Source organism: Silene latifolia, chromosome 10 (genome assembly GCF_048544455.1).
Source record: "Silene latifolia isolate original U9 population chromosome 10, ASM4854445v1, whole genome shotgun sequence".
Lineage (NCBI taxonomy): Eukaryota > Viridiplantae > Streptophyta > Magnoliopsida > Caryophyllales > Caryophyllaceae > Silene > Silene latifolia.
The window spans coordinates 16,796,274-16,823,145 of NC_133535.1; the positions used below are offsets into that span (position 1 = coordinate 16,796,274).

Sequence of the window (26,872 nt, forward strand, 5' to 3'; positions counted from 1 at the left end):
TATAAATAGGATGTTTGCAAGTAGGTTTAGATCATCTTATGCTCTTTTAATTAATCAAGTTGTAATTTTGGGAATTATTCATCTTTTTGAATCGGGTTTAGATCTAAGCATGGAGAACTAATCTCCCTTTCTTAATCCGACTCAAAGGCTTAATCTTTGGTTGTAAGACTCATTAATCCTTCCTTAATTATTATTATTGTTCTTAATCTCTTGTGTTTAATTGCTTAATTTTGGAATCCTTGTTAGATTATTGTGATTAAGTGTGATTTCCTTGTTACATAATCTTTCCAAGTTCCTTAATTTATATGTTGTTGGGTTTATTAAGTGTGATTTCCTTGTAATCCCATGTTGCAACAACTTGTTATTAGACTAATGAATGTGATTTCTTCTTGGTTTAATCAACATTAGAGAGATTAAGTTGTGATTGCTCATTAATTGTGATTTCATTGTGAGTAATTCCACCTATTAGATTCCTATTGCTTCATCTTCTTGTTAATGAATCTATGTGTGTGATTTCCACTAGAGGAGTTGATAAGTTGGGTCAATTATTAAGTGTGATTTCCTTGTGATTGACTTCTAATTAAGGGAATTTGGAGATTTAAGCTCACTAATAGGACAATAATATTGATTAGAAGGATTGATTGAGGGGTTTTGTCAACTAAAGTGCCTAACTTTGAGTGGGGTTAAGTCTCTCTTAAAATTGATTAATTTCCATCTTAAAACTCACTTGTTTGATTGCTTGCCTCATACTCTTGTTTGAATTTCTTTTAATTGTCCTTGAAAACTCAACCAAAAACCCCCCTTTTTACATATTTGTTGTTATTGTTGTCACAATTGTTCTAATTGCTCTTTTAATTTCACTATTGCAAAACCCATCTTCTCTTGGGTTCGATCCCTTGCTTACTATTTTACTAGTTTATAATTAGTGTTAATTAGTGTGTTTAGTGGTATATAAATTGTTAATTTGGCCGTCTTTTATTGCGACATTTTAGGCGTGTCAAATTTTGGCGCCGTTGCCGGGGAAGGTAACGGTTTTGCTAGTGTTTTTATTGGTGTTTTAGGATAGTTGTGTTAGTTAATCTTTGTTTCTTCTTTGATAGTGTCTTGTTCATCACTTGTGTGAACTTTTTGATTGTGTGCTCTTGTGTAGAATTGTTTATGGTCAATACTAGGAATTCAAGTGAACCACTTTTTCCATTTAACCCGGAAATTCAAAGATCACTTGCTTGGATAGGAGGAGGTATTAGAAGATACACCCCGGTTATCGAAGAAGTTAACCCCGTGACTCAACAAGACCAAGCGGGAGAGAACACTCTTTCCTTTGAAACCATACCCATACCCATTCAAATCATCATGGGTGATCGTGAGGAAGAACAACCACATGGACATGGAGAGAGAGAGAGAGAGAGAGAACCCACCAAGGCCTAGAACCATTAAGGAACTTACCGCCCCGGATCTCACACAAGTGCCCTTGTGTATCTCCTTTCCGGCCTTGGCGGAAAATGCCACTTTTGAATTGAAGTCCGGTCTCATTCACCAATTGCCCCAATTCCATGGACTTAGCACGGAAGATCCCAACAAGCATCTAAACAAATTTCATGTGGTTTGCTCAAGCATGAAGCCTAATGGGGTTACCGATGAGCAACTTCAACTAAGGGCCTTCCCTTTTTCACTCAAGGACGCGGCAAACGATTGGCTTTATTATCTTCCTACCGGGAGCATCACCGCTTCGAATTTAATGAAGAAGGCTTTCTTAGAAAAGTATTTTCCCGCTAGTCTCTCATCTCATTTGAAGAAAGAAATAAGTAATGTTGAACAAATGGATGGGGAGAACTTGTATGAGTATTGGGAGAGGTTTAAACAACTTCTTGCTAGTTGCCCATACCATGGGTATACCGACCACGACCATCTCTTGAACTTTTGTGGTGGTCTACTTGAGGATGATGCTAGGATGATTAAAGCCGCTACCCAAGGAGGGATTGAATATATGTCGGTCCAAGAAGCAAATGAGTTGATTGAAAGGTTGGTAGGAAGCTCTAGGAATTTTGGGAGGAGAATTAAGAAGACAAGTGGAACATTCTCTTCAAGGCAAGGCTCCAACCATATGGAGGAGAAAGTTGATTTTCTTACCAATTTGGTCAAGGAACTTACAATAGGAGGTGGGAGTGCTTCTCATGTGAAATTTTGTGGTCTTTGTAATGACCCAACTCATCCCACCGATGGGTGTCCATCTTTGCAAACGGAGGAGGTAATTGAAGCGGTGAAGGCTATTGGGTTTAGGAATTTTGACCCCTATTCCAACACTTACAATGAAGGGTGGAAATCTCATCCAAATATGGGTTGGGGAAGAAACCAAAACCAAAATCAAAAACAAAATCAAAATAAAAAAGGGGTTTCAAACTCTTCATTTCAAAAGCCAAATCAAAATCAAAACCAATCACAAAATTCCTTGGAAGAGATGATGAAAACTCTTACCATGAATCAAATGGCAATGCAAAACAATACCAAGGAATTTCAAACCGCCGTGATTCAACAAAACCGACTCACCGACTCTAGGTTTGTTAACCTTGAGACCCAAGTTGGTCAAATCCTCACTACACTCAATTTTCAACCCATCCAAGGAGGGAGTCTCCCTTCTCACACCATTCCTCCACCCACCAAGGAACAAGCAAAAGCGGTCTCTTTGAGGAATGGTAAAGAGTTGGTAGAGGCACCCAAGGCTCCTAATACGGCAATACCACTTCCTATTGTTCATGAAGTGGAGGATGTGATTGAAGATGAAATTGAAGTGGTAGTGGAACAAGGGGAAGCATCTACACCTCAACAAGTAAGGGTGAATGAACTGCTTCCGGAATATGAGCCACAAGCTCCATTTCCAAGTGTTTTGAATGATACAAGGATAATTGACAATAAGACTTCAAACCTTTACGATATCTTTCGTAAAGTAGAGGTAAACATTCCACTTCTTGACCTTCTTAGTAGTGTACCCAAGAATGAAAAGTTTTTGAAAGAGTTGTGCACTACTAAGAGGTCCAATAAGGCAAAGAGCATGAAAAAGGTAAGGGCTAGTGAACATGTGTCGGCAATTTTTCAAAAACGGTTGCCACAAAAATGTAGTGACCCGGGCATGTTCACCATCCCTTGTAAAATTGGTGACTTGGATTGTCAACATGCTATGCTTGATTTAGGTGCATCCATTAATGTCTTGCCCAATTACCTTTATGAGTCACTCAAGTTAGGGCCTTTGAAACCGACTCGTACAATCATTTCTTTGGCCGATAGGTCCAATATCTATCCTAAGGGGGTTGTGGAAGATGTCTTGGTGAAGGTGGGGGAAATGCTTTTCCCCGCCGACTTCTATGTGATAGAAATGGAACCCGAGAATGGCTCCACTCCCATTTTGTTGGGAAGGCCTTTCATGAGAACTTCCAACACCAAGATTGATGTATCTAGTGGACGCCTCACAATGGAATTTGAGGGGGAAAAGATTGAGTATAGCATACATGAGGCTATGAAATACCCATCCGAGACTTCATCTTTGTGTTTTCTTGAAATTTTTGAACCAATTGTGCAAACCGTGTATGAATTGTGCAAAGTTGATGCATTAGATGTTGTTTTGACTAATGGATTGGTTGGAGAGGATACGGGGTATGCTTTGTCTTGTAATTTGCAGGAAACAATCAAGGACCTAGAGGAAAATCCCCCAATGGAAGAATGGGAAGAAAAGGAAGAAATCCGGAAGGCAGCAGTAAACTCGCACCGTGCGAGTTTTACAGCCCCAGAATTCGCACGGTGCGAATTCTCCCCTGTCCAGGACTTTTGCTTCCTTTCTTCCAAATTGTTAGAAGATCTACCAAAAGATAAACCCATTCCCTCTATTGTCAAGCCTCCTATTGTTGAATTGAAGCCCTTACCAAGCCACTTGAAGTATGCATTTCTAGGAAATGAAGAAACTTTACCGGTAATTATTTCAAGCAAGCTTACTAAGGAGCAAGAAGAGGCTCTCATCCGAGTTCTTAAGCAACACAAGGAAGCAATTGGGTGGACAATGGCCGACATCAAAAGCATTAGTCCCACTTTATGCATGCACCGCATTCTTCTTGAAGATGAAGCAAAGCCCGTCCGACAACCACAAAGGCGTTTGAACCCTCCAATGATGGATGTTGTGAAGAAAGAGGTACTCAAACTCCTTCATGTAGGTATGATCTATCCTATCTTCGATAGTCAATGGGTTAGTCCAACCCAAGTTGTCCCAAAGAAATCCGGGCTAACGGTAGTCGAGAATCATGAAGGTGTTTTAACCCCTACTCGAGTTCAAAATGGGTGGCGGGTATGTATCGACTACCGTAGGCTCAATGCCGTGACCCGAAAAGATCACTTCCCGCTTCCCTTCATGGATCAAATGTTGGAGAGGTTAGCGGGAAAAGCTTTTTATTACTTTTTGGATGGCTACTCGGGGTATTTTCAAATCCCAATTGCACCCGAGGACCAAACAAAAACAACCTTCACATGTCCCTTTGGAACGTTTGCCTATATAAAGATGCCTTTCGGTCTTTGTAATGCTCCGGGAACGTTCCAAAGGTGCATGATGAGTATCTTTTCGGATCATGTTGAGGACTTTATTGAGGTATTCATGGACGATTTTACCGTTCATGGCCAATCTTTTGAGGATTGTTTGAGTCATCTTACTTGGGTCTTGCAAAGGTGTATTGATACCAACCTCGTTCTCAACCATAAGAAATGCCATTTCATGGTTGATGAAGGAATAGTCTTGGGACATGTGATCTCCTCTAGGGGGATTGAGGTTGATAAGGCCAAGGTCGATACCATTCGCACCTTGCCTTATCCTACTGACGTGCGTTAAGTGAGATCTTTCCTAGGACATGCCGGGTTCTACCGGCGTTTTATTAAAGATTTCCCCAAGATTGCCGCTCCTCTATGCAAGCTACTTCAAAAGGATTGTGAATTTGTCATGAGTGAAGAATGCAAGGGAGCTTTTGACATGCTCAAGGAGAAGCTTATTTTGGCACCTATAATTCAACCTCCCAATTGGAATGAACCGTTTGAGATAATGTCGGACGCAAGCAATTATGACCTTGGTGCGGTACTTGGCCAAAGGGTAAGAAGAGCACCTCAAGTTATCCAATATGCGTCGACAATGATGAATGAGGCTCAAAGAAACTATACAACTACCGAGAAAGAATTCCTTGCGGTGGTGTTTGCCTTAGAGAAATTTCGACCTTATATTCTTGGAGCCAAGGTCATCATCTTCATGGATCATGTCGCCTTAAGGCATTTGGTGAACAAGAAGGAGTCCAATCCCCGTTTGATGAGATGGGTGCTACTTTTGAGCGGGTTTGACGTTGAACTCAAAGACAAGAAGGGCACAACTGGTCGGGACAATCTTTTCGGTAACTTGTCGTTAGGAGCACCTAGACCAAAACACAATTTATAACTTCACAAACAACTCTACAATTAGTAAAGAGGCAAGTAAAGGTCGGATCCCAAGGGACGGGAATTGAGATGAGATTTCTATTGCAACTAGTGGTGTCTTAGGGGTGTCACAATTGGGGTTTGAATAGAAGATCACTAAACTAAATAGCAATGAAAGTTAACAACCAAGATGAATTAAAAGGGATGTAAACAATTGATAAAAAGCACTAGGGTGTCATGGGGTCATAGGGGATTCATGGGAATTGATCATACAAACATGTTCTCAAATTATAAGCAAGCAATTATTGTTGTGATGGATTGAGTTGGTTTATATCTTACAATCCTAGGAAAGTTTGGGTCCCGGAGCCGAATCGATTAGATTGTACAACACCTACAAGTCGACTTAGTCTTCCCTACTTAACAACATGCATGGTCTAATGAGACTCGAGTTGGTTTATGTCTTACAAGTCTCATTGAAAAGATAGGTGATGGGTAAAAAATGCAAGGATTCATAGGCTCGCATTTCATCAAACATAACATGTGCATGAGTTGAGATCAAAACAAGCAAGCAAATAAACCATGAAAGCATATTAATTTAAGCATGAATCATTCCCCATGTTGGTTTTCCCTAATTACCCATTAACCCTAGCTAAGGAACTACTCACTCATTATCATGTTGAACATGCTATCAAGGTTGTCAATCATACCAACAAAGTGAAACATGATGAATAAATGAAAGTAATTAGCAATAGTTAAAAAGGGATTAAGAGAATTATACCTACTAATGATTCCAATAATAAAGCCAAGAATAAAAGAAGTACTTGATGCTTGATTGGAAGGTTGTCAATCTCCCAATAATAACCCAAATAATCTTCAATTACCCAAAAATAAAGGATGAACAAGAGAGAGATTAAGGAAATAAAACTTGTATTAAAACTTGATTAATTGTTGATTACAATATTAAAGAGAGATTTGATTGATATTAACTACACTAAATATTGTTAAGAAGAACATGCTCTTCTAATTAAACTAATGGGGTATTTATAGTGGGGATTAGGTGTAGGAATTAGGGTTAACTAAGGTCTTAAATGACGATTAAGTCCCTACTTAAGGAAACGCCGGTATTTTTGGAAGGATGGGCATCTTTCTTGAAGCTTGAAGAAGCGAAATTGTCTGCCTGGGAATCCGTGCGTCTTTAGCACGGGACGGGCGGATTCTGTGGTCTCTGCCCGGGCATCTTGGAGTGAAGACGGGCATCTTCTGGAGTTGCTGCCCGGGCGTCTTTGGGAGAAGACGCACGGATTGTGGTGAGGGAGACGGGCGTTTTCTGGGGAAGACGCACGGATTGCTGTGCAGTCTCATTTCTTCTTCTTTTCTTCCCTTTTCTTCATAAAATCCTTGGGATTTCCTCGGGGATGCAAGGTTCTTTTCTCATCATTGCCCATCTACTATAGTATGTACAAAGGCCTTCTAATCTTGTATCTCCTTGATGCTTGGTCATTGAATTCAATCAATTTAGTCTCCTTTTGCCATGAAAATGCAAGGTTTGCACTCCTTTCCTACCAAGGACACAAAACCTCAAAGAATATGCAAAACAAAGAACTAAAGATAATAAATGACCCAAATATGCACTAAAAAGCATGGGAACAAGGCTAATTCGGGGACTAAATGTGCTCTAATTATGGTCACATCAAATATCCCCAAACCGAACCTTTGCGCGTCCCGAGTAAAGAGGTGACAAAGACTAGGACCAAAACTAACCTAATAACATAGCCGATATGAGACAATTAGCGGGTCTCACTCCGCCCCTTCAACTCACAACAAGACAACCATGAGGTAGGATGCCTTCTTGCAAGGCAAGGTGGGTCTTGCCAAAATGGCGACACATCCAAACATTAAGCACACAAAATGATCAAATAATGGATGCATCTACCAAAGAATAGCCACTTTCCTCATCTAAGTGGCGGAAATTATCTACAAGGGAAGCAATTCAAGGGTACACATTCCTTCATAGATATAATTTGTTCAAACTACTAAGCCTAGAAGGATACCAATAAATCACCTCCAAGTTGTGTCAAGCTAGAGTACCTTTGTCCTCAATCGTTAAATGCTTTTGTCAAGAATAGACTCCCTATGGTGTTAGAATCACTGGAGGATCGCGGAATTCCCCCTCTTGCCTAGACAAGAAGAAGGGTCGTCCCCTCTCTACCATGCACAAAAATGGATACGATGGATAAAGGGATCAATAGATATTTGAGTTTTACTTTGGGAGTTTGCTTTTGTTTTTGTTTTTCCCCCCAATTTCTTGTGGAATTTGACATTTGAGAACACTTTCTTGCCATTTCTTTTGATTTTTGGCATTTCAACACTTGACAACTTTCAACTTTTCTTTGCATTTCTTTTGAACATTTTTAAAGTCACCCCATATGTAGTGAGGGTGGCTTATATTTGAAGCTTTAGGAGTTCTATTTTTGCTCCTCTTTTAATTTGATGCATTTTTTTTCAAACTTTCTTTCACTTTTCATTTCATTGAACTCAAATTGATTTCTTTTTGTGCCCATTCCCTTTGATGATAAAAATGTGGTAGAACATGGATGATGGATGGATGCATGGTTTCAAGGGTCACCTTGGAATAAACGGTAGCCAAGGAGTTATCACACCACAAGGTACTCTTGACTAGGCCTTAATCCATGGGTCAAAGGATACTAGCATGACACATCCTAGGGTGTTTTACAAGTATTCTAACAAGCAAAGTCTTAAGAAGAAAAAGCGTCTACTAGGGCCTATATACACTTGTCAAGCTTCCCAAGTAAACGGTTTCGCAAAGTTTTTCTAACATGCAACTACATGCCATGATGCAACTAGCATATAAACATCCTAATGCAAATGCTTCTACCAACTAATATGCCATATAAACTAAATGCAAGACCTAAGTTCACATTGTTATACTGCATCAATCAAAATAAAGCCACATAGTCATTAACATAAAGAGGAAAAAGGAGATTGGAAAGATCATACCATGCGGTCTTCAATATCCTCATGTCTCGGATGTGGCGTAGTCGATCAATGTGAACAAGGGTAAAACAAACAAAATATATACAACAATATATACATGACTACACTACAAAGGAAATGAACTTGTTTTTGGTTTTTTCGATTTTTCAATTTTTTATGGTTTTTCGAAATTTTCCAATTTTTTGGATTTTTGAATAAAAGTTAAGTTAGAGTTCCCCATCCCCAGACTAATATGGGCATTGTCCTCAATGGCCAAAATGATGGGAAATCATGCAAGCATGATGCATGAATTCTACACTAAATGCAAGCTACACTAATCTACACTACATGATGCATGTTTTTTTTGTTTATGACGGAGAGCGTAATTTAGATTACCTCCCGTTGCGTATGCATGTACTTCCCCAAACCGAGTTAGACATTATTTCTAATGTCCTAAGATTGGGTGTAGTTCATGCACACAAATGCAATGCATGAAACTAAATTTGTCATTTTGGATTTTCAAAAGTGGGAACAATAAAATAAGAACACCTCAATGGGGCCGAGGTGTTAGTCCTCTATGTTGCTAGGACTACTCCAACCCTGATCAAGATTAAATAAAATACAAGTTAACAAAACACAAACTTCTTTTCATGAAAATTTAAAAACTAGAGAGAAGAGATGAGGAAACTTCACTTAAGCTTGTGATGGGTGCCTCTCGCCCGCTCCACCTAGCTATGAAGAAATCCTCTAGAGATCGGCATCATCGCCCTCTAGATCACTATCCCATATCTCCTTTGATGCATCACTCATATTCGGGTCCATGAACTCGTCCTCTTCACTTTCAAGCTCCACCGTGTCCCCTCCGCAAGAATTGTTGCTCCCTTCCTCTTGTATCCCGTTTGCCCCTTCATTTGCCCTCTCCGAATTGGGGAAGAGTAAGTCCATTTGTGCCCAAGAGGGAAATTCTCCCTCCTCACTAATCTTTCCCTTTTGGACCATATCGTGGTATTGAGGATAGAGTGCATAGTAATTATCCATGGTGGTTTCGTATTGTCGGAAGTGCAAATCTTGTAGAATTCCCATGACAAAGTCATCACGGGGAAGGATAAAGGGGTTAGGATGGTTATACGGTTGATAAGGGAATGGGTAGGGAGGCACTTTGATCTTCTCATCTTGAGATTGTTGCTCTTGTTGTTGTTGTTGGGGATTTGGAGGTGGTGATGCTTGTCTTGCTTGGGTTGGGTTTGGAGGGATGAGGTAGGATGGGATTGGTGATAAAGGTCCTCTTCTTGAGGAAATTCGTGGTAGGCCGGTCATTGGAAGATAGATCGGATCACTTCCTTTCGTTATCCACTTGATCCGCTTATCAACCCCCTCAAGGGTTATCCAATGATGATGAATAAGAAGAAGATCTTAATTTATCCTCGTGTTTCCCGAAAGAGAAGCATACTCATTATTCTCATTGAATCTCGGATTAAAATGCTTTGCAAGCCTAGTAATGAGCCCTCCATTTACAATGTGTTTCATCCCATCATCATCACCATTCCTAAACTCTGCCCATTTTTCGAGTAGCACAAGAGGCGCATTGAAGTGGTACACACTTCTTCCTTGAATATTGAGGTAAGATTCCATAAACACAAGGTCAAGTTGATTCACAATGGCCGGATCTCGGCAAGCAAGTAGAGTGCCGGAGAGGAACCGATAAGTAAGTCTCAAGATAGGATTTTGGATATGAAAAGCGAGACATTCCTTGGTGTGTATGAAATCTCGGCCGGTCATGGCCCTCCACAAAGGTTCAACACTATATTTCTTTGGTTTCGATGGCCGGGTAGGCGAGACATCGAGACCAAGCACATTTGCGAATTCCACAAGGGTCATCATTCTTAAACATTCTCCAACCTAAACTCTATGCATATAGTTTTATTCAAGGTTGTAATCTTCAAAAAGCTCAAAAACTCAAGCACAAGGGATCGGTAAGTTTGCTCATACATGTGGAAAAGGGTAGAGAGACCAAATACTTCAAAGAGAGCTTCTACTTGGTGATAAATCCCAAGTTTCCTCAAAGTATCATGACATAAAAACTTAGTAGGAAGAATGTTCTTACGAAGAAGCCGGTGGAAGACTAGTCTTTGCACATCATTGACAAATTCGACATTTGAGAAGTCATCAAGCCTTGTAAGATCCACGATTTCTTCATGCTCCCTTCTTAATGTGTTGACATGGGAGGTAGAAGAATTTCCCCTCATCCTTGGTCTCCTCCTATCCCTAAAAGAAGATCTCCTTGGTGCCATTCCTTGATTATTGAGCTGGAATTTTTGATTTGTTAAAGAATAAAGATGCTCCTTGTGGATTGAATGTTGCCTTTAAAACCCCAGAAATTTGGGGCTTTTTGATTTTGTAGGGTAAAAGAGTGATTGGGGTGTGCTTTGGAGTTATAAGGTGGTGGGTTTTTATAATACAAGTGGAAGGAAGGGTGATGTGTCACAAATTGTATGGTGGGGTGTAATAAAATTAAGAAACGTCGGGCTGAATTAGCGCAGGAAGACGGGCGGATTCGAGCAGAAGACGCTCGGATTCCAGCTTCTTGGGACGGGCGGATTCTAGTGAAGACGCCCGGATTTTGTCACAGTTAACTTTCCATAAATATGACGCCAAAAACACGGGCGTCCCGACGCCAAGACGCTCGGATTCTCTGAAGACGAGATGGGCGTCTTTTCTCAAACACGGACGGATTCCTCAGGACGAGCGTTTTCCCTACTGAGACGCTCGGATTCTTTGACAGTCCCAAAACTTTCAATTTCACAGCTAAAAAGGACGGCCGGTTTCCTCCCAAAACGCTCGGATTTCAGCGGGACGGGCGGATTCTAGGGAAGACGCCCGGATTCTAGCTGCGAATCTTTCCTTTGATTTGCTTTCCTCTCATAAATGCTTCCCCACACTTGAAGATTGGTTCCTTCCTTCATTCAAAATTTGTTAGTGACCCTCCCTCACCTACTCTCATGAAAAGAGTTTATGTTTATAAAGAAATGCAATAAAATTATAAATACAAGTTAGAGGGTTAGTATATTTACAAGTGGTGGTTTAGGGAGGACTCCACCAAACTCTCCCTTTTGATGGTTCTTTCAAGGATGAGGAGGTGCGAGGTAGGTGGCCTCGACCTCTCCAATAAACGCTCCCTCATAGTATGGCTTCAACCTTTGACCGTTGACTTTGAATCTGGTTCCATCTTCCGCCTTGATTTCAAAATCCCCATATCTTCCAACTTCGGTGATCACGTAGGTACCCATCCATCTAGAGTTCAACTTTCCCGGAAAAAGTCGGTAGCGGGAATTGAATAGAAGGACTTTGTCCCCCTTGTGCAAGGCTTTTTGTCGAATCCTCTTGTCATGGAGTAATTTCGTCTTTTCTTTGTAAATCTTGGCGTTCTCATAGGATTGTAGTCGGAATTCTTCCAACTCTTGAATTTGAACCATCCTCTTTTGACCACTCAATTTGAGATGAAGGTTAAGTGCTCGGATTGCCCAAAAAGCTTTGTACTCCAATTCGATTGGCAAATGACATGCTTTTCCATAGACAAGCTTGTAAGGAGCGGCTCCTATGGGAGTCTTATAGGCCGTCCTATAAGCCCAAATAGCATCATCAAGCTTTGTGCTCCAATCTTTTCGGGTCTTGTTCACAACTTTCTCAAGGATTTGTTTGATCTCTCTATTTGAAACTTCAACTTGACCGCTTGTTTGAGGATGATATCCCAAGCCGGTTCTATGTTGAACACCATATTTGATCAAAAGGGATGCGAGTTTCTTTTCATGAAAATGCGTTCCTCCATCACTTATGATTGCTCTAGGAACTCCAAATATTGGGAAGATTATTTTCTTGAAGAGCTTGGTGACCGTTTTTGCATCATCATTTGGAGTGGCAATTGCCTCCACCCACTTTGAGACATAGTCTACGGCCACAAGGATGTACTTATTCCCATTGGATGTCACAAAGGGGCCTTGGTAGTCGATCCCCCAAACATCGAAGATATCCACCTCTAGAATGCCCCTTTGTGGCATTTCGTTCCTCCAAGAGATATTCCCCGTTCTTTGACAAGCATCGCAATGAATGATGAATTCCCTTGTGTCTTGAAACATTGTAGGCAGATAGAAGCCTGATTGAAGAATTTTTGCAATGGTCCTCCTTCCTCCGTGGTGCCCACCATAGGGTGATGAGTGACATCCTTCCAAGATTCCTTGGACTTCCCATTCAGGGATGCATCTCCGGTAGAGCCCATCACTACACTCTTTGTAGAGGTTTGGGTCATCCCAAAAGTACCTCTTTCCTTCGAATAGGAACCTCTTTCTTTGGTTGTGGTTCAAATTTGGACGGAGTACCCATCCAACAATATAGTTGGCATAATCGGCAAACCATGGGGTGATATGCCTTTCAAGGTGTGTTTGAATGGCCATCAAAATATCGTCGGGAAATGAGTCATTGATCGGGGTTTCTCCTTGTTCATCATGAAACCGGATCCTTGAAAAGTGATCTGCCACTACATTTTCGGCTCCTTTCTTGTCTCTTATTTCTAAGTCAAATTCTTGAAGAAGCAAGATCCATCTCAACAACCTTGGTTTTGCCTCCTTCTTTATCAAGAGATGTCGGAGAGCACGGTGATCCGAAAAGACAATCACCTTGGATCCAAGTAAGTAGGAACGGAATTTGTCTAAAGCATAGACAATGGCAAGAAGCTCTTTCTCGGTGGTATCATAATTCACTTGGGAGGGATAAAGAGTCTTGCTTATATAGTAGATGGCATGAAGAGCTCTTCCTACCCGTTGGCCAAGAACCGCTCCAACGGCGTAGTTACTAGCATCACACATAATCTCGAACGGTAGTTCCCAATTTGGAGGTTGAATGATCGGTGCCGAGATTAGTGCTTCCTTGATTCTATTAAAGGCTTCAACACACTCATGAGTGAAATGGAATTGGGCATCTTTAAGCAAGAGTTGAGTGAGGGGTTTCGCTATTTTCGAAAAATCTTTTATGAAACGGCGATAGAAACCCGCGTGACTGAGAAAACTTCTCACCCCTCTAACATTCACGGGAGGTGGGAGTTTCTCTATCATCTCAACTTTAGCTTTATCGACCTCGATGCCCTTTTCCGAGATTAAATGACCCAAAACAATTCCTTCATTGACCATGAAGTGACACTTTTCCCAATTTAAAACAAGACTAACATCTTCACATTTTTGCAACACAAGAGAAAGATTATGCAAACATGAGTCAAAGTCCTTTCCATAAACACTAAAATCATCCATAAAAACTTCCATTATGGTCTCTAGGTAGTCGGAGAAGACACTCATCATGCATCTTTGGAAAGTGGCGGGGGCATTACATAAACCAAAAGGCATCCTCCTATATGCAAAAGTACCATAAGGGCATGTGAAGATGGTCTTATGTTGGTCATCCGGGTGTATAGGGATTTGGAAGAATCCCGAATACCCGTCAAGGTAACAAAAGAATTTGTTGGAGGCTAATCTCTCAAGCATTTGGTCAATGAATGGTAGGGGAAAATGATCCTTTCTTGTTGCGGAATTCAATTTTCGGTAGTCAATACACATACGCCAACCGGTGATCATCCTTGTGGGTATTAGCTCATTCTTTTCATTTGTCACTACCGTGGTACCTCCTTTCTTAGGTACCACTTGAACGGGGCTAACCCACAAAGAGTCCGATATGGGATATATGATTCCCGCATCAAGTAATTTCATAACCTCTCCTTTGAGAACTTCTTGCATGTGGGGGTTTAATCTTCTTTGAGGTTGAATGGTAGGTCCATGGTCTTCCTCTAGATGAATTCTATGCATGCAAAAGTTGGGACTTATCCCCTTAAGGTCATCTAGACTATAACCTATAGCCTTCTCATGTTTTTTCAACACATCAAGCAATTTTCCCAATTGGTTCTCATCAAGTCTATCATTAACAATCACGGGCTTGGTCTTTGATTTATCAAGGTAAGCATATTTCAAATTTGGGGGAAGGGGTTTTAAGATAGGAGTTTGTACCTCACTTTCCTCCTTTGGGGTTTCATTGAGAATTTGCTTCATTTCCATTAGACATTCCATTCTCATAGCATATTCAACTTGTTCTTCATTCTCATCAATCTCATCACATTCGAGTTCCATGATGCATTCCCCTTGCTCTTGAGCTTGTAAGATGTCTTCTAGGATGGATTGCTCATCCTCTATAGGTTGACACTTGACATGCTTCCACAAGGATGTTATGCCCCAACTAGGATTGTGCATGAGTAAGTTCTTTGTTAGCTAGAGCGGCCTCAAAAAGATCTACCTCCAATTCCCAATACATATTTTTAGCCTCACTTGCTTCCAAAGCTTCCAATGCTTGCATGGGATCTTTGAAGAAAGGTATACTTAAGTGGTCCTCTACAAAACAATCTATAAGGTCCATCTTGCAAAATATCAAACAACTTGAAAACAATTAGAACAAACCTTGAGGAGTTTTACTTCCCCAAGGCAAAGAAAGACACAACTAATAACAATGTAAGAAAATCTAAATCAAGTTAACACCGTCCCCGGCAACGGCGCCATTTTTGGTCGGGACAATCTTTTCGGTAACTTGTCGTTAGGAGCACCTAGACCAAAACACAATTTATAACTTCACAAACAACTCTACAATTAGTAAAGAGGCAAGTAAAGGTCGGATCCCAAGGGACGGGAATTGAGATGAGATTTCTATTGCAACTAGTGGTGTCTTAGGGGTGTCACAATTGGGGTTTGAATAGAAGATCACTAAACTAAATAGCAATGAAAGTAAACAAGCAAGATGAATTAAAAGGGATGTAAACAATTGATAAAAAGCACTAGGGTGTCATGGGGTCATAGGGGATTCATGGGAATTGATCATACAAACATGTTCTCAAATTATAAGCAAGCAATTATTGTTGTGATGGATTGAGTTGGTTTATATCTTACAATCCTAGGAAAGTTTGGGTCCCGAAGCCGAATCGATTAGATTGTACAACACTTACAAGTCGACTTAGTCTTCCCTACTCAACAACATGCATGGTCTAATGAGACTCGAGTTGGTTTATGTCTTACAAGTCTCATTGAAAAGATAGGCGATGGGTAAAAAATGCAAGGATTCATAGGCTCGCATTTCATCAAATATAACATGTGCATGAGTTGAGATCAAAGCAAGCAAGCAAATAAACCATGAAAGCATATTAATTTAAGCATGAATCATTCCCCATGTTGGTTTCCCCTAATTACCCATTAACCCTAGCTAAGGAACTACTCACTCATTATCATGTTGAACATGCTTGCAAGGTTGTCAATCATACCAACAAAGTGAAACATCATGAATAAATGAAAGTAATTAGCAATAATTAAAAAGGGATTAAGAGAATTATACCTACTAATGATTCCAATAATAAAGCAAAGAATAAAAGAAGTACTTGATGCTTGATTGGAAGGTTGTCAATCTCCCAATAATAACCCAAATAATCTTCAATTACCCAAAAATAAAGGATGAACAAGAGAGAGATTAAGGAAATAAAACTTGTATTAAAACTTGATTAATTGTTGATTACAATATTAAAGAGAGATTTGATTGATATTAACTACACTAAATATTGCTAAGAAGAACATGCTCTTCTAATTAGACTAATGGGGTATTTATAGTGGGGATTAGGTGTAGGAATTGAAAGAAAAGTAGATCTAAATACTTACATATTCATATATGTTATGATTTAATTTGATTTAATTTGTCATAAAATTAAATATGGATTTTATGCATGCAAACAAATGAGCAAAATAGAGGAGAAATCATGTTCTTACATTGGATGTTTCGGTTTTATGTGCACAAAAGAAATCTCCTTTTCTTTTGTTCTTAAGCTTTCCTTTAATGGAAGAACCAAGATCCAAGTATAGGATCTCTCCCTAAGCTTAATACCCAAGGCTTTACTCTTAATAAAATTAATATTATATGAACTAGTACAATATTAATTTAGTAGAAAATTGACCCAAAATATTATAAACACTTAATTATTTTCGGATTTGAAGAAGAAAGAATGGGAGCTTATTATCTCTCTAAAAACTCTTATTTTAGATGAGTGGTTGAATGAATAATACAATAACTAAATGAATGTAGTGTATTTGAAAAATATAAGGCAAAAACCTTTGCCTTTCTTAGTGGAAAACCGGGTGGGAGGAGGGATTAAGGGGAGCCAATGCATGCTTGAATTGTTCTTTACAATGAGCATTAGGGTTGCATGGCTAGGAATGTAGGTAATCATTGTGTTTTCCATTATCTTAATCAAACACAATATTAGCTTAAACCACCCCTTAATTTCGGTACACTTGATAATATGGGATCCATATTATTTTTGTCAATTTGTCAATATGTAACATGTCACATGTAGCATAAATTTGTTGTGTATTTTTAACATATTAACAATCAACGTATTATTAAAATACGTCACATACAAAATTGACTTAGTAATTTCATAATTACTTGTACCAAAATATTTTTCCATTTATAAATCACAACTGATTGTATTTATAAAAATTCATTCAATTTGAATTGTTTCTTTAAACAATAATTTCATCCGAGTAATGATACAATTCGATTACTCAGACCGTATCTCATTTAATCACATTTTAATATGATACGTAAATTTTACTTCCAAAATCGTCCGTCAATTTTCAAATAATTTAATTAACTCGTAACGTTATACGATTAATTAAATAATCAATTAAGAGCGTTGCCCTATAGGTATGACCTAGGGGTCAATCGATCACCACCGTCGCACGACAGTAATGTCAAACTCTAGTCGACCAATCATTACCGATATATGTTGACCGATTGACATAACAATATTACTTCCCAATTGTATTCTTTATAATGAGATTTAAACATGTGATCATCATGATCAACAGTCGTGATCGCATTATTGTCGGAGGACACATATTCCAACAATCTCCCACTTGTCCTCGACAAGTGTGCGTCACCAATTCTCTTGTCCTATTACTATCTCCCACTCAATGCAAGGTGTCTTTCAGGTCGTACTTGCAAGTGATCATATCGAGAGTGGTTTCCTCGATCTGGAGAATAACTGATTGACCGGACTTATCTATCATAGATACTTTCCGAGCGTGGCCACGCATTTCCAGTTCATTACTCCTCGAGTGGCCCTGAGATATTGTTATAACCCTGACTAGGGGTGGACAATTCCTATCACACTCATTCCCTTCGACTAGCCACAACCATCATAACCCAAAATATGCCCATTTGACCCCATTTACGAAGGTCGTAGTAACACAAATCAAAGTTAATCTGAAACTGTGCCATCTTAGGCGAATAGTCTTTAGTCAAAAGAATCGACTCATTTGAATACTATAGTAGCTCTCGCCACGACCAGGTTATATAAATTTCCAGAACTCTATAAGCGGTCATTAGGCCCGACAAAATGTTCCTAACAGTTTGCCTATGTGATCGACTAGTCATCTCACATGACTCTATGGCACTTGAACTTGCCATCAATCGCATCACACTCTAGTCACTTCGAGACGTCACCTCATACAAGTAACTATGGGCAAATACAATGTTAATCCATGTTCACTTTAACGGGGTTCAATTGTCTCTACAACCCGTTTGGATATAACAATGTACAAGGTGAGTTAATAATAACTCAAACGACAAATGTCGACATCACACTCGGGTAGTCAATATCATATTACAACCTTGTGATGTATGTCGTAAGTGTAAACACTCATTGATTGCAATAGAAGTTTAACATGCCATGTGTCCATATGTTCAAACTTCTTAAACTTGCAATTTCCTTTACATTCATGTTCTCTCTCATAGCATGAATCTTACCAAGTACACATCAAGGTTCCCGACCTTGGTTTTGGTTCTTTAACTTGAAAGAACTTTCTTATCGATTATCACATAACGAACGAATTTGTGGTGAATGATATAACTTGTACCGATCAAGTACTCCATCCACACACAATGCACTAGGTACATGTTTTGTAGAGTCTTGCAACAATTTGACAAGATGATTAGCCTAGCACTTCTCACAAGTCCTAGCATAGTTAGGAAGGATTAGTTTTGAGTAACTTCTTATTCAACTAAGTATCTTTCCAAAACTTCTTATTTCTCTTTCTAGCTTGAAAGGTTAAGGATTCTCATAAATCCTTACATGTGCTCGGATTTTCATTAATATGCGCAACCTCTTGACACATATAAGAGCATTCTGACAAACACCGAAATCGCTCATCGGATTCTATTCGAGAATTCATGACGTTTCTATTATGGCTTACCATCCATCATCATGCTCTTATGCATATGATTCATAATTGGACATGTACATGATTATTCTAATGGCGGAAACATTAGTTACTAATAATCATGAGATCAACCGTTCATAGGTTCAATGAACGACCATGACTGCTAATGGCAATTCCATTTTCATTTACATGAATAACCTATGTGAATGTTGATACGATGTGTATCTCTTAATACTAATCCAACATCCCTTGATGTAATTGGATTCATCATAGTCCATTTTCATCCAGAATTGAAAACTCAAATGCTTCTTTATGAAAGAAGGTATTAGCTCGTCATTTTTTAATGAGTGATGAGTTGTAAACATTCAAAGGATGATAGCTCCCACTAAATTCCATGTCTCCACATGAGAATTTCTTAACTCCCACTCAATTTCACACATTTTGAAATTGACTTCTCAATCGAAATTTGTCAAGAATTGAAATATAAATTGCATTGCCAAGTTATTAGGATAAAACCATATATGTTCCCATCATATCCTTTCAAAATACCTATTTTGAAGTGGTCTCATCTCAACCTTACGGAAAGAGATTTTAGATCTTCAATACACTCATGTCATAATGATGTGTAGCAATGTCATTATTCGAATATAAACAATATCTAGAATACGTCCTTCGCAAAAACCCTTTTGGAAGGAGGTTTAACCATTTGATAATGAGGTTAAGCAATGACATTTGCGAGGTTAAAACTTTGGCCATTGAAGATATCGGTATATCAAATTTTGCAACTCGATCATAACTAGTATGTAACTTTGATTCATTTAGGCTCTTAAGTAAATCTCAAGGTTGAAACTATTGGTCAAAATTTATCATATAGAACTTAGTCAAAAACTTGGTAAGACTTTACATTAGTCATTTTTTCTTCCAAAACTTTCTTTTGGTGTCCTCACATAGTTATCTCAAGAATATGTTCTTTCGATTACTTCACATGGTCTCTTTAGTCATATAGAACTTACTTGAGACCATAGATCTCATCTATTCGGTATACAATTGTGAATAGATATACCTTTATTCAAATCATTCTCTCTTGCGTAGATCTTTATTTACACAAGTACACAATTTTATCTTGCCTTGTGTGTTGTGTCCTCATTTTTCTCCCACTCTATCTTTAGAATAAATACACTATAGATTCAAAGATAGCATATGAGACACAAATAATGATGTTGAAGTATAAGGAGAACTACCTCATAGTTTGACTAATAGTATTAGATTTCATATGTGTACTTGGTGATTGACATTCCTTTAAGAGAGTTCATAGACTCAAAATTGCTTTATAAATGATCATACACAAGCCTTAAGCATGTGGACATATAATGAAACCCGTCATTATATTTGTCTATTAGATCACTTTAAGCGAATGATCTTATGTTTCTAAGAGCAAGCATTTAAAGATGAATTTTAGAACATAAAAGGATAAATGATAAAACGGGTGACTTGGGTTGCAAACCAAGTCACTATTATCCAAAATACAAACCATTATCCAAAATACCTTTCCATGTCGAACACGGAAACTCAAGGTTCTAAAATTCAAAACATAATTTAAAATAAGACAATGAAAAGCAAAGCTCCATGAAAGCTATCCCTAGCTTCTTGATGGTTTCTCATGCTTGCTTTTCCTTTCCCTTGTCTTTGCTTAGTGGAGGCCCTATTTACAATAAAAAGGGAGATACATTATCACAACTTTGCATCATAATACCATAGTTGAATTAGAAACATAAAAGAAGGATAGTCATTTACCTCTTTGGAGTGATCTTTCCAGCCTTAATATCACCAAGGTATTTGGAACAATTTCTTTTCCAATGTCCCATACCATTACAATAATGGCATTTATCAAGAGGACCCTTCTTGATCTTTGAGGTGCTAGCTTCACAAGTCTTAGCTTTGGTGAATGTGGGAGCTTGCTTCTTGCCCTTTCTCCCATTCTTCTTGAACTTCCCCTTACTCTTAGTGCTTATGTTAAGCACATCCTTGGGAGGGTTCACATTTAACCCCATGTCCCTTTCGGCTTGCACAAGTAACTTGTGCAACTCCTCAAGAGACACATCCTTGTCTTGCATGTTAAAATTCACCCGGAATTGAACATACGCTTTCACTTTGGACAAGGAGTGTAGAATCCTATCTACAATGAGTTCTTTGGGGATTTCAACCTTTTGAATTTTCAAGGTCTCGACAAGCTCCATGAGTTTGAGCACATGAGGGCTAACCTTTTGGCCCTCTTTGAAGTCGAGATCAAAGAATGCCGCGGCCGCCTCATATTGGACGATCCGCGGAGTTTGTTAAAACATGGTCACAAGTTTGGAGTAAATCTCATTAGCATTGCCCATTTTAAAGGCTCTCCTTTGGAGGTCCGCCTCCATCGCAAATATCAAGACATTTTTCATTGCGGCGGACTTCTTATGGTAAGCCTCATATGCTTCCCTAGTGGCGGTGGTCGACCTAGTGTTAGGTTCGGGTGGAGAGGCCTCGGTAAGGTAACGAAGCTTGTCGTCACCTTGGGCGGCTAATTTGAGTTGGGCATCCCAATCGGAGAAATTTGACCCATTCTTTTCAAGTTTACATCGATCCCTAAAGGATCGGAGCCATGAAGTATTAGTGAGAGGCGTGGCGTTGGTGTTTGGATTTGCCATTTGTTATGAGAAATAGAAGCGGTCTACAAAACAAAATAGGAGTAAAACAAATGTTGTTTTAATAATAATAATACTCGTAAAAATTTAATTTAAACAAGTTTTATGCATTTTTCTAGTGACCTCTACCCAACTAGATAAATGATTCCAAGACCCAAATTCATATCGACTTAGGCACAGGGTAGCCGATGAAACCTTTATCAATATAACTCGGTGGATTAACTTTTTAATCGATTCTACTTTTAGAACTCTTGGTCGATAAACTTACTCTAATGTTTATCTATAGCCCAAAACACATCAACAAGGGCACGGGGTAGCCGATGAAACCCTTATCAATTACTTTTGTTGAGTTCAATCCAAATTTCGAATAAATGTATCCATTATCCAAACCCACATCAACTTAGGCACGGGGTAGCCGATGAAACCTTTATCAACATGAATTCGGTGGATTAGACATTTATCACCCACTTCCCCTACGTAACAAGGTTTGTACCCCGGGGTAGCCGAGTGCACTCCCTCGCGAAATAGGTTTTCATGGTTTCTACTATTTGGTAAGGCTATGTCTCAATTAATTGTTTTAGCGAGAGGTCATGTCAATTTATTATCTATCACGTTTTAAGTGAACTAAAGCGGTGAACTACGATAATTCTAATTGACACGGTCGATAAACTCGATAAAGAAGATGATGATGCATGTTTTAGTTATGGCGATTTAGCGATGCATGTGACATAAAATAAAATGCAAGCATAAAAATAAATAAATAAATCCTAGTATGGCCCTTCCTAAAATAGAAAAACTATTTAACTATTACATATTCGGAAACCAACTCCATTGGTCCCTTGAACTTCGGTTGTGGCACGCATCTCGAGGTAACACCGTCTTTATGTATCGCCATTCTTGAAGAAATCCGTCTTTGGGAACTCCAGAATGAATAAAATTACATAATAAATTACATAATTTCCTATTATACATTTGTAACTAAAATAAAATAAATTTATTAAATTACAAAACGGTGATACGAGATCACAATAAAATTACAACCGAATCGATATTCCCATACATTTCGGGAAATACCAATTAAATCTAAGGCCATACTAAGTAAAATTACATAATTCAAAATTACATAAATTAAAAATTATGACAATCATAAAGAAAATGCAGCATTATAATATGTATGAACATGCCCAATTTTATGCTAAATCGCCTTTAATTAGCCAATATCGTATATTACTCGGTTTTTACGGATTTGCGTGATTTCAACATTTTATAATCACAAAAATTACATAAATTCATATTTATACATAAGTTAATTACCCTAACCTCTTAGGACTCAAAATTTAGTCTTCACTAATAATTTGACCATAATTAACTCATATTTATAAAATTGTTCATTAATGGACTAAAAATTACAAAAATAAGCTATAAACTTCAAATAAATCACAAAATTTCAAATAAATTCAAAATTTGAAATTTAAACTCATGAACATTCTGGAAAAATACCATGACACTCATAATGTTCAAAATATTAGGTTAAAAATTTCGAAATTTTTCCGGAAAAACAATGTTGCGGTTTATCGGTTTTAACTAAAATAATCATAAAAACATGGAAAAATTATATTCATTAACTTTTCAATTTTAGATCTGAAAAAGATAATAAAATGCAACATTAGACGTTTTTCCTAAGTCATAGATTATGTTTTATTAATTTTTCACTAATAATGTCACTATTTATGCTATTTTTCTTCAAAAATCCATAAATCATGCAAAAAGACTTCTTTATAGCCAATTATTTTACACACATCTTGTAAAATTTCATGTGACAACATATTAAATTTCTATGACCAGATTAGAAATTTAACTCATATTAACCTATTTTTCACCTAAATCCGAATTTAATAATGAAAAATCCATTTTTTGAGCATAACAAGTCCAAAAATTATGAAAATTTACAGGTTATCTCAAAATAATATATGTGACAACATATCCAAAAATCACTGGAAAATTCGAAGTATAGCTAATTTTAGACCGAAAATGACATTTTTACTCATAAAATCATATTTAAATGCCATTATTGTATAATATGAACAATAAAAATCCGTAAAATTAACCAAAATATCCTAAAACATTTTAGGACCTGAAATATTAACATGCATGAATTAATTTCATGATATATCATAATAACACAAATTTTACAAGTTTTATATGTTAATCTTTATAACTCGGAAAAACTTTTAACCGATTTGCATGCAAACAACCGTGGCTCTTGATACCGATTGAAGGAAAAGTAGATCTAAATACTTACATATTCATATATGTTATGATTTAATTTGATTTAATTTGTCATAAAATTAAATATGGATTTTATGCATGCAAACAAATGAGCAAAATAGAGGAGAAATCATGTTCTTACATTGGATGTTTCGGTTTTATGGGCACAAAAGAAATCTCCTTTTCTTTTGTTCTTGAGCTTTCCTTTAATGGAAGAACAAAGATCCAAGTATAGGATCTCTCCCTAAGCTTAATACCCAAGGCTTTACTCTTAATAAAATTAATATTATATGAACTAGTACAATATTAATTTAGTAGAAAATTGACCCAAAATATTATAAACACTTAATTATTTTCGGTTTTGAAGAAGGAAGAATGGGAGCTTATTATCTCTCTAAAAACTCTTATTTTAGATGAGTGGTTGAATGAATAATACACTAACTAAATGAATGTAGTGTATTTGAAAAATATAAGGCAAAAACCTTTGCCTTTCTTAGTGGAAAACCGGGTGGGAGGAGGGATTAAGGGGAGCCAATGCATGCTTGAATTGTTCTTTACAATGAGCATTAGGGTTGCATGGCTAGGAATGTAGGTAATCATTGTGTTTTCCATTATCTTAATCAAACACAATATTAGCTTAAACCACCCCTTAATTTCGGTACACTTGATAATATGGGATCCATATTATTTTTGTCAATTTGTCAATATGTAACATGTCACATGTAGCATAAATTTGTTGTGTATTTTTAACATATTAAAAATCAACGTATTATTAAAATACGTCACATACAAAATTGACTTAGTAATTTCATAATTACTTGTACCAAAATATTTTTCCATTTATAAATCACAACTGATTGTATTTATAAAAATTCATTCAATTTGAATTGTTTCTTTAAACAATAATTTCATCCGAGTAATGATACAATTCGATTACTCAGACCGTATCTCATTTAATCACATTTTAATATGATACGTAAATTTTACTTCCAAAATCGTCCGTCAATTTTCAAATAATTTAATTAACTCGTAACGTTATACGATTAATTAAATAATCAATTAAGAGCGTTGCCCTATAGGTATGACCTAGGGGGTCAATCGATCACCACCGTCGCACGACGAATGTCAAACTCTAGTCGACCAATCATTACCGATATATGTTGACCAGTTGACAGTAACAATATTACTTCCCAATTGTATTCTTTATAATGAGATTTAAACATGTGATCATCATGATCAACAGTCGTGATCGCATTATTGTCGGAAGACACATATTCCAACAGGAATTAGGGTTAACTAAGGGCTTAAATGGCGATTAAGTCCCTACTTAAGGAAACGCCGGTATTTTTGGAAGGATGGGCATCTTTCTTGAAGCTTGAAGAAGCGAAATTGTCTGCCTGGGAATCCGTGCGTCTTTAGCACGGGACGGGCGGATTCTGTGGTCTTTGCCCGGGCGTCTTGGAGTGAAGACGGGCGTCTTCTGGAGTTGCTGCCCGGGCGTCTTGGGGAGAAGACGCACGGATTGTGGTGAGGGAGACGGGCGTTTTCTGGGGAAGACGCACGGATTGCTGTGCAGTCTCATTTCTTCTTCTTTTCTTCCCTTTTCTTCATAAAATCCTTAGGGATGCAAGGATCTTTTCTCATCATTGCCCATCTACTATAGTATGTACAAAGGCCTTCTAATCTTGTCTCTCCTTGATGCTTGGTCATTGAATTCAATCAATTTAGTCTCATTTTGCCATGAAAATGCAAGGTTTGCACTCCTTTCCTACCAAGGACACAAAACCTCAAAGAATATGCAAAACAAAGAACTAAAGATAATAAATGACCGAAATATGCACTAAAAAGCATGGGAACAAGGCTAATTCGGGGACTAAATGTGCTCTAATTATGGTCACATCAACAACTAACACGGTGGCGGATCACCTAAGTAGAATTGTGCAAGAGAAGCCTCAAGAAGTCTTGGAATCACCAATACATGCTTCCTTTCCGGATGACACACTCCTAGCATTGTCCTCCATTGAACCATGGTATGCCCATATAGTCAACTTTTTGGTCTTACAAGAGTTTCCAAAGGGTCTTTCTCACTCCCAACGAGATAAGATCAAGAGTGATGCTACATACTATGTGTGGGATGACCTATATCTTTGGAAATTTTGTGCCGATCAAGTTATTAGGAGATGTGTCCCGGATACCGAAATCCTTCCAATTCTTAAATTTTGTCACGAGTATGCTTGCGGTGGGCATTTTGGAGCCAAGAAGACGGCTAGAAAGGTCTTGGAAAGCGGTTTCTTTTGGCCCACATTATTCCGAGATGCTCATGCCATAGTGAAGACATGTGATAGATGCCAAAGAGTTGGCAACATTTCAAAAAGAGGACAAATGCCACAAACACCCATGATCTATTGTGAAATATTTGATGTGTGGGGTAATGACTTCATGGGACCATTTCCCGCATCTTGTGGCAATGTTTATATACTTTTGGCGGTGGACTATGTGTCCAAGTGGGTGGAGGCTAAAGCCACCAAGACCGATGATGCAAAGGTAGTTGGAGAATTTATCAAAACCAACATCTTTTATCGGTTTGGCTTTCCAAAAGCCTTGATAAGCGACCGTGGCACTCACTTTTGCAACAAAGCCATTGGAGCTCTTCTAAAAAAGTATGGGGTACTTCATAAAGTCTCAACCGCCTATCTCCCTCAAACCAACGGTCAAGCCGAGGTTTCTAATAGGGAGATTAAGGCTATCCTTGAGAAGACGGTGAATCCCGACCGCAAGGATTGGAGCTTGAGGTTGGATGATGCCTTGTGGGCCTTTCGCACGGCTTACAAAACTCCAATCGGGATGTCACCTTACCGCTTACTCTTTGGGAAACCGTGTCATCTACCCGTAGAGGTTGAGCATCGAGCTTATTGGGCGGTCAAGTCGTTCAACTTGCAAATGAATGAAGCGGGCCTTCATAGGAAACTTCAACTTCAAGAATTGGAAGAAATTCGGAATGATGCTTATGAGAATGCTTCCATTTACAAGGCAAGAACAAGAGCATGGCACGATAATATGATTTCAAGAAGAGTGTTTCAAGTGGGAGAGAAAGTCTTACTCTTTCAAAATCGGCTTAGACTTTTCTCCGGGAAATTGAGGTCTAGGTGGATGGGACCATATGAAGTGGTTCGTGTCTTCCCATATGGAGCAATTGAAATCAAATGA

General features: G+C 38.2%; 1 protein-coding gene across 1 annotated transcript; it reads left to right on the forward strand.

Moving 5' to 3' along the window:
- Positions 1–2,485: 2,485 nt before the first annotated feature.
- On the forward strand, positions 2,486–26,872 carry LOC141607192 (uncharacterized). Its single transcript, XM_074426552.1, has 4 exons — positions 2,486–3,662; positions 3,777–4,292; positions 4,881–5,411; positions 25,710–26,872. Exons 1-4 carry the CDS (start codon positions 2,486–2,488, stop codon positions 26,870–26,872), a joined length of 3,387 nt encoding a protein of 1,128 aa, XP_074282653.1.

What these genes read in the sequence shown, in the direction of transcription:
- LOC141607192 (XM_074426552.1), top strand. Translation starts at nt 2,486, where the DNA reads ATGGCAATGCAAAACAATACCAAGGAATTTCAAACCGCCGTGATTCAA. An exon ending in TACGGGGTATGCTTTGTCTT is followed by an intron (nt 3,663 to 3,776) that starts GTAATTTGCAGG and finishes CGAGTTTTACAG; the next exon opens with CCCCAGAATTCGCACGGTGC. An exon ending in TGGTCGGGACAATCTTTTCG is followed by an intron (nt 5,412 to 25,709) that starts GTAACTTGTCGT and finishes ATGCCCATATAG; the next exon opens with TCAACTTTTTGGTCTTACAA.